This window comes from Malus domestica, chromosome 10 (assembly GCF_042453785.1).
Source record: "Malus domestica chromosome 10, GDT2T_hap1".
NCBI lineage: Eukaryota > Viridiplantae > Streptophyta > Magnoliopsida > Rosales > Rosaceae > Malus > Malus domestica.
Genome location: NC_091670.1, coordinates 12,392,892 through 12,411,991, shown reverse-complemented (window position 1 = coordinate 12,411,991; position 19,100 = coordinate 12,392,892). Strand labels below are relative to the sequence as shown.

At 39.4% G+C, this 19,100-nt stretch overlaps 4 protein-coding genes across 5 annotated transcripts; 1 reads left to right on the top strand and 3 right to left on the bottom strand.

Moving 5' to 3' along the window:
• Positions 1-889: 889 nt before the first annotated feature.
• LOC139188807 (uncharacterized) lies at positions 890-1,639 on the top strand. The gene is made up of 2 exons (XM_070806648.1): positions 890-1,068; positions 1,140-1,639. Exon 2 carries the CDS (start codon positions 1,142-1,144, stop codon positions 1,532-1,534), a length of 393 nt encoding a protein of 130 aa, XP_070662749.1. The 5' UTR covers positions 890-1,068; positions 1,140-1,141; the 3' UTR covers positions 1,535-1,639.
• Positions 1,640-2,290: 651 nt separating this feature from the next.
• On the bottom strand, positions 2,291-3,341 carry LOC139188806 (uncharacterized). The gene has a single exon (XM_070806647.1). It carries the CDS (start codon positions 3,339-3,341, stop codon positions 2,454-2,456), a length of 888 nt encoding a protein of 295 aa, XP_070662748.1. The 3' UTR covers positions 2,291-2,453.
• On the bottom strand, positions 2,291-6,657 carry LOC139188805 (pentatricopeptide repeat-containing protein At2g15630, mitochondrial). Of its 2 annotated transcripts, XM_070806646.1 has the most exons (3): positions 4,533-6,657; positions 3,821-3,899; positions 2,291-3,552 (listed from the first exon to the last, which is right to left on the bottom strand). In XM_070806646.1, exon 1 carries the CDS (start codon positions 6,591-6,593, stop codon positions 4,689-4,691), a length of 1,905 nt encoding a protein of 634 aa, XP_070662747.1. In that variant the 5' UTR covers positions 6,594-6,657; the 3' UTR covers positions 2,291-3,552; positions 3,821-3,899; positions 4,533-4,688. The 2 variants fall into 2 exon arrangements, with proteins under 2 accessions (XP_070662747.1, XP_070662746.1); XM_070806645.1 differs by having other exon boundaries at positions 2,291-3,899.
• Positions 6,658-15,335: 8,678 nt separating this feature from the next.
• Positions 15,336-17,292, bottom strand: LOC139188788 (diphthamide biosynthesis protein 3-like). The gene is made up of 2 exons (XM_070806600.1): positions 16,830-17,292; positions 15,336-15,528 (listed from the first exon to the last, which is right to left on the bottom strand). Exon 1 carries the CDS (start codon positions 17,084-17,086, stop codon positions 16,838-16,840), a length of 249 nt encoding a protein of 82 aa, XP_070662701.1. The 5' UTR covers positions 17,087-17,292; the 3' UTR covers positions 15,336-15,528; positions 16,830-16,837.
• Between the last annotated feature and the right edge of the window lie 1,808 nt (positions 17,293-19,100).

Below are 19,100 nucleotides of genomic sequence, written 5' to 3'. Positions count from 1 at the left end.
GACTGTATGAGAACTGGTTGTAACCGTGATCATTCTCTTTAATATATGCCTTTCTTTCATAACAAAAAAATAGTGTAAGAGAAAAAATAGTGTGTACTGCTTGATTATCATTTTCGAAATATATTGTAGGTGAGTATAATACAACAAACCCCTTATAAAATTATAACTACTTATTCAACATATGCAACAAACACTACTTGATTCGTTATATGTTAAAAATAATTCTTTTTCACAGTCATACAACATATACAACGTAATTTTGAAATTATTAAAACAAGTATTTTTGCAAGACATGTCAAACTATAGTTTCACTCGAGTGACTTATCATAAATAAAGAATCGAGAAATGATTCGCACACTTTTTTCCTTTACACACGTGTGCCAAGTATTTTCCATACCCAACTCCAATAAACCTTCCCACATCTATTTATTTAGATGTCGTTTAGAAATGTTTTTAAAATGATTAAAAACGTTTTTTGGTGAAAATATTTTTGAAACTAATCATTGGCAAAAATTCAAGTAGATCCTAAAAAACATTTTAAGTACTTCTTACAAGAAGCACATATATGGTGCTTCTTAAAAAAAAATACTTAAAAGTGTTTGGAAATCCAAAATATTATGTCACAAAAAGTACTTTTAGTCATTTTTAAAGCTACCTGATTAAACAAGACTGCTCATACACAGAGAGTCAATCTTTCCAATGAAATTTTTTTTATTATGACGGAAACATGAATGGTACATCACGTGTTTTTATGTACGTTGTGGGAATTTTATTTTTTAAGTTATAAATTTTTTAACATACATATCCCACCATTTATATAATGACACATGATGTATCATCTCGTGTGACAATCACACTGAAAAATCTCTTCTTTCCATGGTCAGCATTTAAAGTTGCACAATCTTTCTCTCTAGAAACTAAAAGGTCATCCAATCTGCTTGTCCACCAACCATCCCCCTTCTGACCTTATCCATTCATCATCTTTCATCCCCTTGCATACAAACCTCCCCATTTGAGTTCCCTTCATCTTTCCACCTGCACAAACCACTAACCCCATCAGAAAATAAGGTAACAACGTATTCCTCATAGGGTTCTTATATTTTTCTCTTAATTTTGTCTAAATATTTGTGAAATTGCAGCAATGGCAGCAGCCTCCTCCACTGTCTCCCCAGCAATGGTTGCTGCCACCACAGTGGCCAAATCAAGGAGGAGGATGTCATCAGCAAACAACGTGACTTACCTAACAGGACTCAATGCCTTTTCTGGACTCAAAGCTCAGAGCAGTGTGGCCTCCCTTGGCCTCCCACGGACTACTGAGCAGTCCTTTGCTAGGGTTGTGAGCTCCTTGAGATCCCCATCAAAGGGCAACGGAAGTGGTGGTGGTGGTGGTGCACTGTCGTCCACCTGCAATGCTGTTGGTGAGATTTTCAAGATTGCTGCCATCCTCAATGGACTCACTCTCGTCGGAGTTGCGGTTGGATTCGTGCTTCTTCGCATCGAAGCCGCGGTTGAGGAGGCAGCTGAGGCTGAGTAACAAGAGTTTTCAGATGCCTTCTTAATTAGGTTGTTCTCTGTTTGCATTACATCGTCTCTCTTTCAAAAATACTTCCATTTTATATAGCAATCGTTAATAATTTCATTTTCTTGTGCATTAAGCCAAACTAGGAATAGCCATCCTATCTATTTTTTGGTTTGCTCAACAACCACATCGTAATTTGAAGTGTCAATAACGTATTCCTTTGTTTAGTGTTTCGACTTCCCCTTTCGGTGTCTATATTTTTCTCTTTCAACCTCTAAGGTTAGGATAACCGGCTTCTCCATGTCCAATTCTCTTACAAGAATCACATTTATTTCCATATCTACAAATTTTACAATTTTTCTAGATTAAAGATAAAGGGTGATTAAGGGCCAGCCCTAAAAATTTTAGACGAAAAAGCGAAAACAAGAAGCAAAGCTAAGGTTCTTTAAGGAAGAAAGAAAAAGAAATTGGCTAATCTCCACACAAGAAAGAAGAAGGACAAAGCATTAAGCAACACATATATGTGATTGGCGCATGCACTCCAGTGGAATTAGTTTGGCAGAATTAGGACAAACGTACTAATTGTTTAAGAATTAGGACAAACTTACTGATTGTTTAAAAATGTTACCTTTTTGGTTTTCTCTATCACCAACGAAAAATTATTTTTGCACACTATTCTTCTTATTTTGCAAACCTTTGTTTACTTTTGTGTCTTGATCCTACTTTTATTTATTCAATCTAAACGGCGAAAAACACATGGGAGAAAATGAGTGCACGGAAATTGATTCCCTAGAGAATTAAGAAAACGTTAGATAAGCATTTGCTACAGTAAAAGAAATTATTGATCACAAAAACTAAACATCGTCAGGGATCGAACCCATGACTTATCATGTTCCTCGAAAGAAAGGCTTGCCCCTAATAACTAGTAAGTTCACTAAGGATATGCTTCCTTGAAATCATTCATGGCTACAGGGATATCTGCTCCTCTACTCTGGAGTTGCTCATACTCTATTGACAGCTCCCTTGGAATGCATTTGCCTGCAAACTTCAGGCATGTGCATCCTGTGAATATCAAAATTCCAGAAAGTATCCAACTAAATTGCAAGTTCGCCAATGCTCGTGCCCTAAAATCAGCCTCACTTGTCTCACAAGTTACCGCTCCAAGCATGCTATCACCGGTACCCTCAACAAAGTGGACAACGCAACCCTTCGGAACAAACCTAGGAACCCAGAGCATGAATCCCATGTTCATAAACCAGCAACCCTGAAAAACAACTGAAATCGAAAGAACAAGTGCTGCAGGAAGACTGGTTCGGAAACAAGTTGCTGCCAGAGCTGCCATGACGGAAGCAAACACTATGAGCTGCAGCAACCAGTGGTAATGTCCTTCAAGCCCAACATGGTCGGCAGAGTGGAAATGGAGTAGGAAAAGCTCTTGGCAGAAAACAGAGGCTACTAGTATTCCAACGACCCCGGATAGGATGTCAAGTGAATGAATCAACTCAGCACAAAGCGTAAAGGCTGCAAATATGACGAGGTGGAGGAACATGGTTGCATGCTCCAAGTTGTGGAGCTTGAAAGAGAATTGAAGTAAAGGGAAGTCTATAACTTGCATGAGAATTGCCCATACAGAGAAAGATAAGATGAAAATGAGCTCCAAGTGTTTGAGTTTCGAAACTGGGGAATTGAATGGGTACCAAAACCTTATTGTAAAGTTACTAGGGCCTTTGAGAAAATAGGATATGATAGTGTTGACGGTGTGCCATAAACCAAGGAGGGTAAGAGCAAGGCCAGGTACTATGTGTCCGACAAAGGTCCCCATTGAAAGCTAATCTTCACGGATCAGAGTTTTTGGTGCATAATCAGCAGCAGATAGAGCTTAATTCACAATAGTCTCCAAACAGACCTTAAATACATGAAGTCACAGCAGTGGCAGATGACACTAAAAGCATTTGGTGAATGATGCATGTGTGTCCACAAACAAAATAATTCACAAAACGACACTCAGCTTAGTGTGACACCAAAATGGATATCTGAAAAACGGAAGTGTCAACCCATGAGAAGATTACGGTGTTACTTCAAGCCCACGAAAATCACAATATACTGAGATTCCAAGCTGATTAATTTAAGTTGGTGCTTATTAGTCGATGTGCAAGTAGTGGAGAGTGAAGTGGTTTCAATTATAGCGAGTGTGGAAAATAAGATGTTCCCACTTAAAGATATATCTTTATTCATGTGGTCCTTATGCAACTAAGGAACTGTTGAGTGATGGTAAAATTTGTAAGATTCCTGGAATATTACCTTGCCACTAAACGAGTGCATGGAAGATGGTCGTCTTCTGAGTTCCACTCGTACAACGGACAGTTGAACTTCTCAGAACCTGGAAAAAAACAACGGTTTGAAGTAAACTTATCCGTTATGTTGCAGGTCTTCTTTTGTTTACCTTTTTATATTTAAACTTTCACCGTGATCAAATTTTCAGATTTGATTAACTAAGGCATAGAACGCATCTATATCAAGCAGCAGTACCTCAAACCGTTGATCATGTGAAATCTAAGCAAATACCAGCAAGAACCAAGAAGTTGGCTTCGGTTAGGACTAAGATATAGCAGTGACCTTGCATTTCAATTTTCAATTTATCCCAGTAAACTGAAGAAAGCGAACAATTCACAATCTAACTAAACTAACATAGTGATTGCAATTTTATGCTGTTTTTAACCTACTGTTCCAGGTAGAATTGAAAAGGAAACAGGAATCAAGGATGTGGCTGCTCCAAAATATGTATAAAGATCATCAATGAAGACTATCTAAATACAATAAAATTCTAAAACACATTAATTAACCAAATATGACAGACGTAGCTATAAATTAACTTGATGACAGTGCTCTCTTTATGGAGACGCATGACATCGTATACAATCAAACGAAATTCAAGTCTAATGTATGTACATGGTATAGCTCACTAGTCATGACCAACAAGTAAATAAAGAACCACAAAGGAAAGGAACCTTACAGCAGTGCGTCCTTTGTGAACCCATTCAGTTTATTTTGAATCAACTACAACATAACTATTGAATAAGATAGATATCTGAGCTGAGTATCTGACGGGTAGAATTTTGGTTTGAGACCACCCTTTTCTCCTTGAAAGTAGAAAATGTGGACAGAAAATTCATGAATCACCCTTCCTCAAAAATTCGTCAACATTCCCAATGCCCTCAATCAGAGAGTAATATGTGCTGTCATTAGGTCTGATGCCTCTGCTCACCATTTCTTTCAGGAGCTCTTCCGCAAGATCGCCTTCTTGGTTTTTGCATAGGCCTTGTATGAGGGCATTGTAAGTTAGAACAGTAGGATTGAAACCTATACTCAACATCTCATCCCGAACTTTAAAGGCATCCTTCAAATCACCTCTTTTACTGTAACCACTAATGAGGGTATTGAAACTAATGTGATCGGGTTTAATTCCCCTTCTCTTCATCTCCTCCATAAGTTGACGGGCTTCCTCAACTTTCCCCTCCCTGCAACGCCCTTGCATTAGGGTATTGTAAGTCACTTCATCTGGATGAACCTTCATCTTATCCATCTCCTCCAAAAGTGCAACTGCACGCTCCATGTTACCGTTAGCACAGTGACCATCAATCAAGGCATTGAACATCACAAGATCCGGCAAAACACCCTTTTGCAGCAATTTCTTAAACAAGTCATCTGCCTCGTGCATTCTTTTCCTTCTACTCAAAACGTAAATAAGTGATGTATAAGTTACCTTGGTAGGCTCTACCCTTTTAATCAACATCTCATCACGGAGGCTAAAGGCTTTCTTTGCATCCCCACTTCTGCAATAGCCATTAATAAGGATATTATATGTAATTGCATCAAGATCCAAGCCCTTATCCTTCATTTCTTTGACCATATCATCAGCTTCAGCCATCTTTCCTTCCATTAACAATGCATGAATCAACATATTGTAGGTTGACACAGTTGGCAATATACCCTTCTTCACCATCTCGTCTCTATAACCGAAAGCCTTGTCCAGGTCACCTTTGTTGCAATAACCATCAATCAAGGTGTTATATGTCACAGCAGTTGGAACCAGCCCAAGTTCCAGCATTTTATCGAAAATCCCAGATGCTTCCTCGAGTCTTCTTTCCTTGCACATGCCACTAATAAGCGAACCATAAGTATAAGAATCCGGCTCAACGCCTTTACCTTTCATTGCACAAAACATCATCTGAGCCCCTCCAACTCTCCCAATCGAACAATATCCGTGAATTATAGTATTATAAGTGACAACATTAGGCTGAATGCCTAAAGTCTCCATAAACCCAACAAACTCCTTTGCCTTTTTCAGCTTCCCTTCTTTACACAACACATTGATCATTATGTTAAAGGTAGAAACGCTGGACTTGATCTTCAACCTAAACATCTCGGCATACAAAACCCACGCCCTATCCGTTCGATTCATCTTCAAGAACATATTCAACATGTCATTGCACGTCAAATTATTAGGCAAAACACCTTTGCCTTTCATCAAGTAAAAGCACTCAAGAGCATCATCAGCCCTATTCATTTCACAGCAAGTCTGCGCCAGCAAATCAAACCCGAGGCTACTTTTCACACCCAAACGCTCTCTCGAAAGCACCAATGCCTCAAAAATCTCCCTAACACTAGCATTGCCACTACCAACCACTTGCTTCAGGAGCTCCAAAGTGCGTTTTGGGGAAGGTTGGGCGACAATGGCGATGGCGAGGCAGCGGGTGTCGACATCGAGGCGGTGAAACTCGACGTGGGAGATGAACTCGAGGACAAGTTCGGGGCTTTTGCGGAGGTCGAAGAGGGCGTCGGAGATTAGAGACGGGGGAATGTTGGGCAGAAGGTGTTCGATGAAATGCCACTGAGAAGAATGGATGGAGGTGAGGAGAGTGTGGTGGGTGATTGGTGGAAGAGGGGTTGTGGGGGCGGTTGGATGAACGACGGAAGAAAGAGGTGCGGCGGAGGGAGGGTGGTTTGCGGGGAAAGTGGGTCGGAGCTTGTAGGGTTTTAGGGTCTGAGGGTTTAGGAGTTTGTGGGGCTTCATTGTTGAGAAGAGAGTGGAGAGGAGAGGAGCGAGCGAGGACTCTCGATTCTTAAACGAACGAAGGCCGAGGCCCCACGAGGGTTAAAATACCCGCCGGTTAATATTACAGTTTAGTTTAGGAATCATTGACAGTCCAAAATTCTCATTCTATATTTCTAACTTTCTATATTTAGAAATAAAAATATACTTACGAGGGATAACAATACACGTTCCCCTACAATTCTGCAAACACATATCTTTCACTTTCTCTTCCCTTGCCGACGGCTCCCTTTAATATTGTCAGATAAAATAGGATACAACACGTTATCAGCACGCTCCTACCACTGCGCTTAGGAATCTGACGTTGGAGAATTTTTCTGCATCAAACCAGTTCATCCATATCATCACCCAATCAAGTTCTTTCAAAACAACGGTTTTTAACTCGATATTTTTGCAACCCTAATAGCATGAACATTCAACATGATGCATGACCCAACATTACGTTTTACGAATTTTAGATTCTACATAAATTGTGTATGCCTCATAATCATAATTGTTGAATTATGTGAATTTGGCATTGGTTATGAATTGAATCAAATATATATACATGTATTAAATTATTTGAATTGCATATGCATCAATTGAATTGTACATGAATTACATTAAATTATTTATATGCATATAATTGGATTAGGAAAAAAAAAAAACTGGAATAAGGAAACCTAAGGTTCTTCGAACCCGTGCACTTGCACCATGCAAGGTCGCAAGTCACCAGGCCAGCAGCCTGCGATGCCCCAACCCATTCCCTCGCCAGGCCTGCAGCCTACAGCCCATCCTCACACCTCGGGTCACCATGTTCGACGACCTAAAGTTCGTCGCCGACACCAATTGACTGAGATTCAATTGAATATCATCGAGTTTTATTTTGAAAAACCCGATTCGAATTTCTAGGGTTTCACAATGAATGTCGAGATTTTTTCTAATCTCCATTCTTATTTTGAGGTCTTTGGCGACTTGTGGACTCGTACTAAGCAACATTGCCCCAACGCCGTTGACAAAAACCCAGCGTTCTTCTCCGACAATACACACCCAACACAACTGGGTTTGTGACCCATATTTTTTGGGTTTGAACCCCCCACGGCCTGCTCCCAATTTCCCTTACTGGGCTTTCCCTTATTGGGTTTTTTTTTAAGTTCCCCCAGCCCGTGAAAAGAAAAAAGAAAAAAAAAAGACAATTTTTTTTTGGGTCTGCCTGCAGCAGCCCAGCCCTCTCCCCGTGGGCCTGCAGTTCCACCCTAAGACCTTCCCCCGCCCAATCTTTGGGCCTAGGTCTCGTGGACCATTTTTTTTAGCCACCCGTGGCTTCATTCATTTTTTTTTTCCCCAAATTTTATTCGCCTAATTATTTTAGGCCCAATGGGTTTTATATTTTTTTCACCCACACTTTAATTTGGCCCGAAGTCCAAATAATTAAAATTCAATTATAATTATAAACTTAAAATTATTTCTTTGCATATTCTTGTTGCATATTTGTTTGTATATATTTGTGTTTGCATGCGGGAATATATGAACCTGAAGTTCATAATTATTTTGAAACTCGAAGTTTCTTATAAACATGCTTTGTTTGAAAACCTGAAGTTTTCACTTAAATACATCACCCATGAAAACCTAAAGTTTTTCATGCAAAATTAAACCAAATCATGTCTATTAGAACCTGTATGTTATACTCCTACGTGATGGATTGATTTTTCTCCATTACACTAACCACATCTTGTCCATCTATTTTGTGATAGGAACATGTCGAATTAGAATAAACTCGAATTCGCCGCTTTAGAGGTCTCTGGAAGGAACTACCTCAAGTGGGTCTAAGATGTGAAGCTCCACCTCACTGCAAAGAACTTGCGTCCTGCCATTGAAGAAGCAACGGACGAACCTGTTGGCGAAGCTGAAAAAGCCACTACTATGATCTTCATCTGAAGACATATTCATGACGCTCTGCAAACTAAATATCTTGCTGAGGAGGATCTATGTGCATTATGGGTCGCTTTGGCTAATCGTTTTAATCACCAAAAGGATATATTCTTGCCTAAAGCAAGACACAACTAGCAACATTTACGCTTCTAAGACTTTAAGTCTGTGAATGAATATAATTATGAAGTTTGTCGAATCCGATCACTTCTTAAGTTTTGCAATGAAACTTTGACTGAAAAGGATCTCCTGGAGAAGACCTATTCGACCTTCTCTGCTTCTAATATTTCATGTTACAACAATAGAGCTCAGAAGTTCACCAAGTTCTCGAATTTGATCTATGTTTTACTTCTCACTGAAAAGCAGAACCAGCTATTAATGAAGAATCATCAAGCTCGACCTACTGGAGCGACTGATGTGCCTGAAGCACATTATAGTGATCACCAATGCCCAAAACGCCAAAGAAGGCGTGGTAGGGGCGGCCAGAAGCCATCCCACCAAGGTCAGTAGAGTCACGGCCCATCCAAAGGAGGAAACAAAGCCTAGAAGTTCCCAAACATCGCTCTCAATGCCCCGAACTTCAAGAATAAGGGCAAAGCACCTGAAACCATGGATGTGGACATGTACTATCGTTGTGGTTCAAAGAACCATTAGTCCCGTGTTTACCGAGCTCCCAAGAAGGTTGTAGATGAATATCATTCTTGTCGTAAGAAGTTTGAATCAAACTTCATGCAAGTGGACAAACCGGAGACTACAAAGATGGAGGTTTCTAATTTTCAGGCGGATACCACCCCTATGGAAGATTAGAATCTTAGATATAGACTTATTTTTAGTTGAAATAAGACAATTGGGGCTGAATTCCACCTAGTGGTCAAACCCCTCCCTTGTTTTTGGTTGATTTTTAAACAATTTTCCTTTATGTTTGGATTATAAGTTGGTGATTTTTTTAATAGTTTTGAATCCTTGAATAAATGAAATTATTTTGAATTGATAATTGTTTTTATAAACCTTTATGCATGTGACCGATTCAATTTAATTTTTCATTCTCGGTATGACTAGTGAGAAAGTTAGTTGCCTGGCAGATAGTGTAACCACACACACAGTTTTGCGTGAATGCATCTATTTCACTAACTTCATACCTAAGAATGCACCTCTGACAACCCTCTCAGGCCCATCCAACCTGATAGAAGGATATGGTAAAACACGTATAATGTTGTCTAATGGTACAATCTTGACCATTTATGAGGCACTATATTCTTCACGTTCCGAAAGAACATTGTTAAGTTTCAAGGACATTAGAGATAACAATTACCACACTGAAATCCACGTAGAAAACAGAGTTAAATTTATGTGCACAACTTCATACGGATATGGCCAGAAGTGTATTCTAGAGAAGTTAGAGCATATCCCGAGTGGTCTGTATACTACGACCATATGCCCCATTGAATGCCACTATGTGGCCGACCCTACTACTGGGACCGCGCACGAAATTACACTTTGGCATGATCGTTTGGGACATCCTGGACGAATAGCGATGCGCCGTATCCTTAAATCTTCCCACGGACATCCACTAACCCGAAGTTTAGGTTCGATCGAAGGAATCGCATGTCAAACATGCTCGATAGGAAAGCTTATTACTAAGCCTTCTTATGACAAGATTCGTTCGAATCATTTCTACAACAGATTCAGGGGGACATTTGTGGACCAATTCACCCTTCCTGCGGACCATTTAGATACTTTATGGTTTTGGTTGACGCTTCCACACGTGTGTTTATTGTCCACAAGGAACGCTGCATTCTCCAAACTGTTAGCTCAAGTTATCAAGCTCGGGGCTCACCATCCTGATTATCCGATCAAATCTATTCAATTGGATAATGCTGGAGAATTCACATCTAAAACTTTTGATGACTATTGCATATCGGTTGGGGTTGAAGTTGAACATCATGTACCCCATGTTCACACCCAGAACGGTATAGGCTTTCATTAAGCTCTTACAAATGATGACTCGATCATCGATCATATGTACCAAGCTCCCAATCACTGCTTGGGGCCATGCAATATTGCACGCAGCCCTAGAACGGCAGAGGCTTTCATTAAGCTCTTACAAATGATGACTCGATCATCGGTCATATGTAGTAAGCTCCCGATTGCTGCTTAGGGCCATGTAATATTGCATGCAGCAAAGTTGGTCTGCTTGAGGCCTGTTGCGACACAACAATTTAATGCCCTTCAGTTGGTTACCGGATACGAACTTGACATATCGCATCTGCGCGTTTTTGGTTGTGCGGTATATGTGCCGATCTCGCCGCCCTTACGTACAAAAATGGATCCTCAGCAAAGAATGGGAATCTATGTCGGATATGATTCTCCTTCGATTATTCGTTACTTAGAACCTTTGACAGGCGATCTGTTTACCGCCCATTTCGCAGATTGTCACTTCTATGAGACAGTTTTCCCATCGTTAGGTTAGGAGATAAGAACGTCAACGTTCCTAAAGAACAACGCGAATTATCGTGGACGACTCCCACTTTGTCTCATTTAAATCCCCTCACCGCTCAGTCTGAAACTGAAATGCAGCGCATATTAGATCTCCAGAGCATAGCTCAGAGCATGCCAGATACTTTCACTGATCTAGCGCACGTGACAAGATTACATATTCTAGCTGCGAATACGCTTGCAAAGATGGATGTACCAAATGTACGACGGACTGCCCTCCTGGAAGCCCAGGAGGCCAATCTTATTGATCCACGTACATTAGCAGCTAGTTAATCATTTGTCCCTATACAAAAGCATGGCAGACCCCTTGGTTCAAAGGATTCACACCCCTGGAAGAGGAAAACCACAGCATAAGGTCCTGAAGAACCTACTGTGAATTCGACTATCACTTACTCATTTTACCCAACTCATGAGGAAATTCTAGATTATGGAAATGTCCTTGAATAGGCGAATCCTCCACTCAAGAATCATGAAATTTCGGTCTATTATGCTAGTTTAGATGATGTGTGGCATAGAAATGAGATGATTATCGACGATGCATTAGCATTTGTAGTAGTTACTGAGATCATGTTAAGCGATGACATTGAACCGCGTTCCATTGATGAATGTCGACGTAGAACTGATTGGTCAAACTGGAAACAAGCAATCCAAGTCGAACTCGATTTGCTTGTGAAACTTAAGGTATTTAGACATGTAACTCCTACTCCTCCACATGTGAAGCCCGTTGGCTATAAGTAGGTTTTTGTTCAAAAGCGTAATGAGAAGAACGAAATTGTGCATTACAAAGCTCGTCTTGTTACACAAAGTTTTTCACAACGCCCCAGGATTGACTATGACGAAACTTATTCATCCGTTATGGATGTGATTGCTTTTTGCTACCTTATCAGTTTAGTAGTGTCCGAAAAACTGGATATGCAACTGATAGACGTAGTAACCGCGTATCTCTATGGGGATCTTGATACATAAATCTATATGAAAGTTCCTAAAGGACTTACATTGACTGGTTTAAATATTTCCAAACCCTAGAACACGCTCTCAATTCGGTTGAGGCATTCACTCTACGGTTTGAAACAATCCGGAAGAATGTGGTATAATTGTCTGAGTGAATATTTAACTAGTCAAGGATATGTGAACAACGAACTATGCCCTTATGTGTTCATTAAGAGGTCACATTCCGGATTTACGATTGTTGCAGTATATATCGATGACATGAATCTCATTGGAACTCCTGAAGAGCTCGCGAGAACTGTTGCGCACCTGAAGTGGGAATTTGAGATGAAAGATCTAGGTAAGACTCGATACTGTCTCGATCTCGAGATAGAGCATTGTTCGGATAGAATCCTAGAACATCAATCGAACTACACCCAGAAGGTGTTGCGCCGTTTTAATGAGGATAAAGCGAAGTCTTCGAGTACTCATATGGTCATTCGTTCGCTAAATGCAAAACGAGATCCCTCCGTCCGAAGAAGGATGATGAAGAGATTTTGGAGCCTGAAGTTCCTTATCTAAGTGTGATAGGCACTTTATTGTACTTAGCTCAATGCACTAGACCCAACATCTCCTTCCCTGTTAATCTTTTGGCAAGATACAATAATGCACCTACACATAGACACTGGATTGGCATGAAAGACATCTTCCGTTACCTTAAGGATATTACGGATTTGGGCTTGTTCTATCCCTACGAATCCTCGAATGGTGCCGCACCATATATTTCTCGAGTTGATTCTCGCCTTGTTGGTTATGCCGACGCAAGATACTTATCTGATCCGCACAATGTGCGCTCTCAAACGGGTTATGTCTTTACCGTTGAAGGCACCGTAATATCTTGGAGGTCAACTAAACAGACCTTAGTTGCCAGTTCGTCTAACCATGCTGAAATACTTGCCTTACATGAAGCAACTTGGGAATGCTTTTGGTTGAGAGTAGTAGTGGGTCATATTCAAAGCTTCTGTGTTCTTCATCCCCGACGACGATCTTTGAAGACAACGCAGCTTGCATCGAACAGCTTAAGAAGGGTTACATCAAAGGAGACAACACCAAGCACATTGTGTCGAAGTTCTTCTTTTCACATCAACAACAAGAGCATCAGAAGATTGAAGTCATGCAAATCCGTTCACAAGACAATCTGGCCGATCTCTTCACCAAATCACTGCTGAAGACGACGTTTCATAAGCTTGTTCATGGAATTGGTATGCATAAACTTTCTGAGTTGTAACTTTGCTATTTCTCTTTAGAATTATGTCAAAGTCAAGGGGAGTATCCTGTAGATACTTGCTTGATCTTAATGTACTCTTTTTCCCTACGATTAGGAGCAATTTTCCCACTGGGTTTTTGCTACCTAACTAGGTTTTAACGAGGCACCCACCTTGGGCCGGTCATATCCCTGATGACGTCCCATAGACGTTTCTTTGACTTTTGCATTTCTCAAGCATTTTTCCTTAGACTATGGATTTTGTCCCTCCTTGGGTTTTTTCCTTAGCCTTAGGGTTTTTTAGTGAGACTTACTACTTATGCAAGTTCCTACCTTATTGAGAATAAGCGTTGTTCCTTGGAAACAGTGTCGACGAGTCGACTTCCTCAACTTCTGCATGATGCTAAATCTACCTTAAGTATTTACACACTCAAGGGGGAGTGTTGTAAACATTCCTAGTTTAAGTGTGATTGTGTATATCCTAGACTAGATTTGATTCTAGTTATCCTTTCCTATTGTATCTTGTATTCCTTGGGGATGAAGGAATATCCTATCTCCTTCTATTACTATAAATAAAGGCACAATGTAAGAGGGATAACAACACACATTCCCCTACAATTCTACAAACACATCTCTTTCACTCTCTCTTCCCTTGCCGCTGGCTCCCTTTAATATTGTCAGATAAAATAGGCTACAACAAAGCAAACCACCCAACACTAATTTTGTGGCGGATGTGGTCACTTCTTGTGGGCATAATTTCAATAATTTTCATGTTTGGGATGACTGTGTACCTTTCGCAGATGTTAATGCATTGTTGTTTGACTCCAGGGGCCTTGGGTGTTCCTGGAGTTTTCCCCTCTCCTAATTATTTCTTCTCTCAAAAGGAAAAATTAGTGACAAAAGAATAAGCCGTAATATCGAGTAGAGTACTCACTCAAAGCCCTTAAAAGAAAAAAAAAAGGAAATAATATGTACATGAGTGAATCCGTTATAAGCATACATAATCTGGGCCATTACCATAAATTTAAGTCATTTTTTCACATCGTTAACACAATTTTTACCACTATATGTGAAACTCATTGGTGCAAGCATAAGTAAAACGTAAAGTTATAAAATAACTATAAAAAAAATGTCCATGCATAATGCATCTCCTCTTTCATCATTTTGGTTTTGGTTCTGGTTAGAAATTGTCATTTTTGTGTGCCTAAATAGCTTTATTGCATGAATGTAATGCTATTTGTTTCATTTTAGGTGAACATTATGGTCTACTGAATTGAAACAAATTAATAGCTTATACTGTCAAACACAGGTATTATACAATCCAAAGGTTTTTAACCATCAAATTTTTAGTCAAAGATGCAATGACTAAGATTTAATGATTTTTCAACAGTGAAGTGTACGATAATCCCAAACGCCCATAGATATTTCGGAAAACCCTTGCCCGTTGTTTCCCATTGCAACAGGCGCATCTTCTCCTAAATTAAATGGAATCACATTAGAGACGCTCTTAAGAGTTTTTTTCTTTTGCTCCCTCATGCAAATTTGCCCCGGAGAAAATCTAATAGTCGGAAGATCATCTTTGAAGTGAGCTGCAATGGCAACACATTCCTGAATCCTGATACACTTGCTGAGTAACATGGACTCGAGAAAGGTACTTGCCATGGATGGTTGCATTTTGGGTGCTACTGCTACTACAAACGCTGGAGCAATGGGAGAGCAGCATTAGCGTTGTTTTGACATGGCGTGTTTTGAGTATCGTTTTGGGCTGCTCCGTGTAGAAGATGAAAATGGTAGCGATGAACCGAGGGAGGAGTAAAATCCAGGGTCTGCGCGAACATGGCCGACAGGCATTCCTGTACCATAGTAACCATACATTCCATACGCTGTTTGATTGCATGAAACTCGCAGTTTGGAGTTTCGTATCAGTGGGTAACGAATTGATATCAAATTGTTTTTTTCTTTATGACACGTCACATGATGAGAGAGATACTGATAGGATAATACATACACGCTTACATGTTACAATCTCTCCCAAACCAGCCACGACGGGGTATCTGACTCCCCATCAGAAGAGTAATAATACATTGAGATCCAAACACACATTCAGATTCTTTTAAATGACTAAGATGATTTCTCTTTTTATGTTTACTAGTGTTAGAATATCACATTCTACTTTTTCCTTTGCAGGTTGAATACAAAAATATTACTCACTCTCAATTGGACACTTCATATCTAATTCAATATCTAACAAAACTCGGGAAGAATCCTTCCGCCCACTTTGCTATCTCCATATAAGGTCATCTGCAAAACAGAAGCATTCGCAGAAGGGCATTATAAGGAATACAGACTAGACCAAACTGAAATAATTTCAAGTAACCGCGTTAAAAAACCATGAGCAGCGCACAATGCAGCAATTCTACTTGAAAGTGAAGATTTCCAACTTAATTTTCATCCTGTCAAACTAAATGCTGCAACACAACCTATAAAAGGAAACTGAAGTAATGGCTAGTTGCAGTGCCGCTGCAATTTGTGCTCCAAATGCATTACAAATTATAACAGCCCTTATTTAGAATGGTACAAAACTACCAAATACATTAGGTTTTACTCTTCATTGCTATAAACGGAACTATGATAACCACCTCTTTACTTTCGGACAATCAACTTACAGAATTGGAATAGTACAATGAAAGGAATCCCCTAAGTCCACTAACCAGCTCATTTGGGAAAAATCTTTGAAATGAGTGAAACTGCTCGAAAGTCATAGTTTTCTCAACAGAAGTGAAAGACCATAGATGAAACAAACTGCAAGCAAATCAATTAAAGCCTACTGACCCAAATCAGGTTAGAAAAACCTTGACTTAAATGGGCAGAAAACAAAGTCCAGACTCTTTCCAGTGAGAGCCTAAGGCCACACTATTAACTACTGTTTTACTTTCCTACACGCATGAGAAAGATGAGAGGACACTTTCCCATTAGAGTGTTACAACAAGTAACAAGGCTTTCCAAAGGGCGATGATCTCCAATACTATGCCGCAGCAACACTGACTTTAGCAATGTAGTCCGCCCTGACATACTGACTACAGAACCATCCACTTTTGCGCTAAGTTTTCACAGTTGAAAGTGCCAACAACTCAGGCATCATGCTCTCTGAACAAATATACTGTCAATTTCCTTGTAAGCACTCATCCCAAATCATATTTTTTAAAGAAGAGAAGAAACAAACAGAGAGCTTCTTGTGGAGGTTTTACAAGGGCATAGTTTGAGCCCCCATTTAACATGCATCCTAAAACTAACGGAAACAAACGTCTGCAAACCCATCCATCCCAGCTTCAACATCATAATGGGTATTCCCAGAAAATGGGAAACAATCTCGAAACTGAACTGACTAATTGATAATAAACATTATGCCCCCCAAAAAACAAAACCCACTTTTTATCCCTAAAAATAGGCATCACCCACCTAATTTGATAAACGGAATAAACAGTAATTCACAATAATTATTAAAAATAAATAAAAAATCTCTGGAAAGGAACATTCAATTGCTGAGTGTGATAAACAAGTATGATAATTCAAATTAGAGAACAATTTAGGGCAAAATTAACCTGAAATTTTACGCGACAGTGATTGGTTGCTGCTTGGAGGGCTCGAGGGGCTTGTTGCTCTTCTTATCCAAGAAATCTTCGATGTTGTAAATGACGGTGATGTAGAGAGAGCAGCTAGGGCACCGAGCGATCTCTTCCCCCAATTTCAGGTCGTCCTTTGTGATCTGAAATAAGTCCCCGCACGGGCACGGGTACGTGTACGCCTGCAGCTCCTCGTTCCACTCCATGTCTTCGATCTCTACGTCGTCGTAAGACATAGTTTCAGCTTCTGATTCAGCCAAGGCTCCCCTGAATTTTGGATTTAGGGTTTGGGCAAGTTTGGTACCTTGCAAAAGCTTAATTGAAGAATGCCGAAACCCTAATTGGAAATTTGATGAAGTCGCCTGGAAGATCAGCCGTTGATATGCCTTCACACAATTTAATGTCGTATTTATATCCGACGAAAGGAAAAGAAGGAATAATGAAATATGCGGTAATTAATTTCAGCCCTATGTGCATTTTCGTTACTTCATGTTTTTAGTATGTACAAATATTATAATACTTTAGGTTAAAAATATGAGGAGGTAAAAAGTGCATGAACAGTTTTATTTTGAGAAAGACTCCTTAGCATTTCTCAAGATTTTTATTAGGACTGTAATTTAGGATGGTATTTTCGATTTCGACATTAAAATTTTAAATCTAAACCAAAAATTTCAAATTTGATATTTTCTAAAAATTTGAAATGAAAACGATATTTTCAATAGGCTCTAGTACTTTTAATTTTTATGTAATTTTATTTTGCCATTTATGTTCCAATACAATTACGTATTCTTTTTAAGTATAAGTAGACAATTATTTATTTATTATATAATAAGTTTAATTAAAATAAGTAAATAAAGGGTCTAGGCCCCTACCTCGACCCCCGCCTATACCCTAAACGTCTAAGTGTTAGATCCCTACCCGCTACCCGATTAAAAAAGGGTCTAAACCCCCACCTATACCCTAGGGGCGTGTTTGTTTGCCCTCGTTAAAGTTCACTGGATTAGACTACTTTGCTAAGACTACTAATCCCGTGTTTGGTGCAAGCTGGACTAAACTTTAATGGGATTAAGTCGGACTCGTTCCGACTAAGAGCTTCGCTAAGTCGTCCTAGTGAGACCCCCAAAACCATGGGATTGCTAATCCCATCGCCAACATCGTTTGCACACCTTTGTTGTCTGCAACTCCTACTCACTTACCCCTGTCCAGATCTGAAACCCACCACCACCCACTACCTAAATCTCAAAATTCAACATCTAAAATTCCTCCAAAAGCACATGCAGATAAATCTCCAGAACAAATTCAAAACAAAAACCTCAAAATCCAACATCTAAAATTCCCCCAAAAGCACATGCAGACGAATCTCCCGAACAAATTCAAAACAAAAATGCAAAATCACTAGAAAATCCCGAGATTTTTCGAGAAAATCAGAGGAGGCGTTGGGTGGTGAACTCTGGTGAATCCTCTGCATAAGGAAAAAAGGGAGAGGTTGGGGAGAGAGTGGATGGTGGAAAAGAGGGGATGGAAGGGAGATAGGCAGAGGAAAATAGAGAGATGTATACGAAGAGTGGAAGAGAAGTCTAAAAAATGGTGAACCAGATAAAAAGAGGGAGAGGGGAAGGAAAGAGTAGCGGAGGAAAATGGAATGGGTAACAGTGATATGCTTGGAAAAATAAAAACTAGCCATTAGATAGGTGTTTCTAGAAACAAGTAAAATGATAGATTAATAATAAAATATTAATAAATAGAGATTAAATAATATAGTATCTAAATTTAATAGTTATTCTGTTTTTAGTCCGACACTGCATCAAACGCTTCACTAAGTCAGTCCAGCTTAGTCTAGTCTAAGCAAGTTCAGCTTAGTTCCTGAAGCTAGTCCAGTCCGAGATAGTCCGGTGCAACAAACACACCCTAGACAAAATAACAGATTACTGGTAGAGCTCATAAAAAAATAGTTTTTATAAAAAAACCAAACATGAAACAAATTTGTATTAAACAATTAGGACACATCATTTGACATAAGAAACTGAAAAACACATGTAACAAAATTTCAATGAAGATGATCATGCTTCCAAATTCATAGCGTTTTTATGGCTGAACTTCCAGTCTTTTTTTTTTCTTTCTTAAATTTTAATTTGTTAGTGTTGAGGATAAAATATCTCCAACGCTAAATGGGAAAGACCATATGCCGTCACTAAAATCTTTACAAAACGTACATTAAATTTTAATTTGTTAATGCTTTTTATTGTTTGT

Excerpts from the sequence above, each read along its gene's own strand:
- LOC139188806 (XM_070806647.1), bottom strand. The coding sequence starts at position 3,341 with ATGGGGACCTTTGTCGGACACATAGTACCTGGCCTTGCTCTTACCCTC.
- LOC139188788 (XM_070806600.1), bottom strand. The coding sequence starts at position 17,086 with ATGTCTTACGACGACGTAGAGATCGAAGACATGGAGTGGAACGAGGAG.
- LOC139188805 (XM_070806645.1), bottom strand. The coding sequence starts at position 6,593 with ATGAAGCCCCACAAACTCCTAAACCCTCAGACCCTAAAACCCTACAAG.
- LOC139188807 (XM_070806648.1), top strand. The coding sequence starts at position 1,142 with ATGGCAGCAGCCTCCTCCACTGTCTCCCCAGCAATGGTTGCTGCCACC.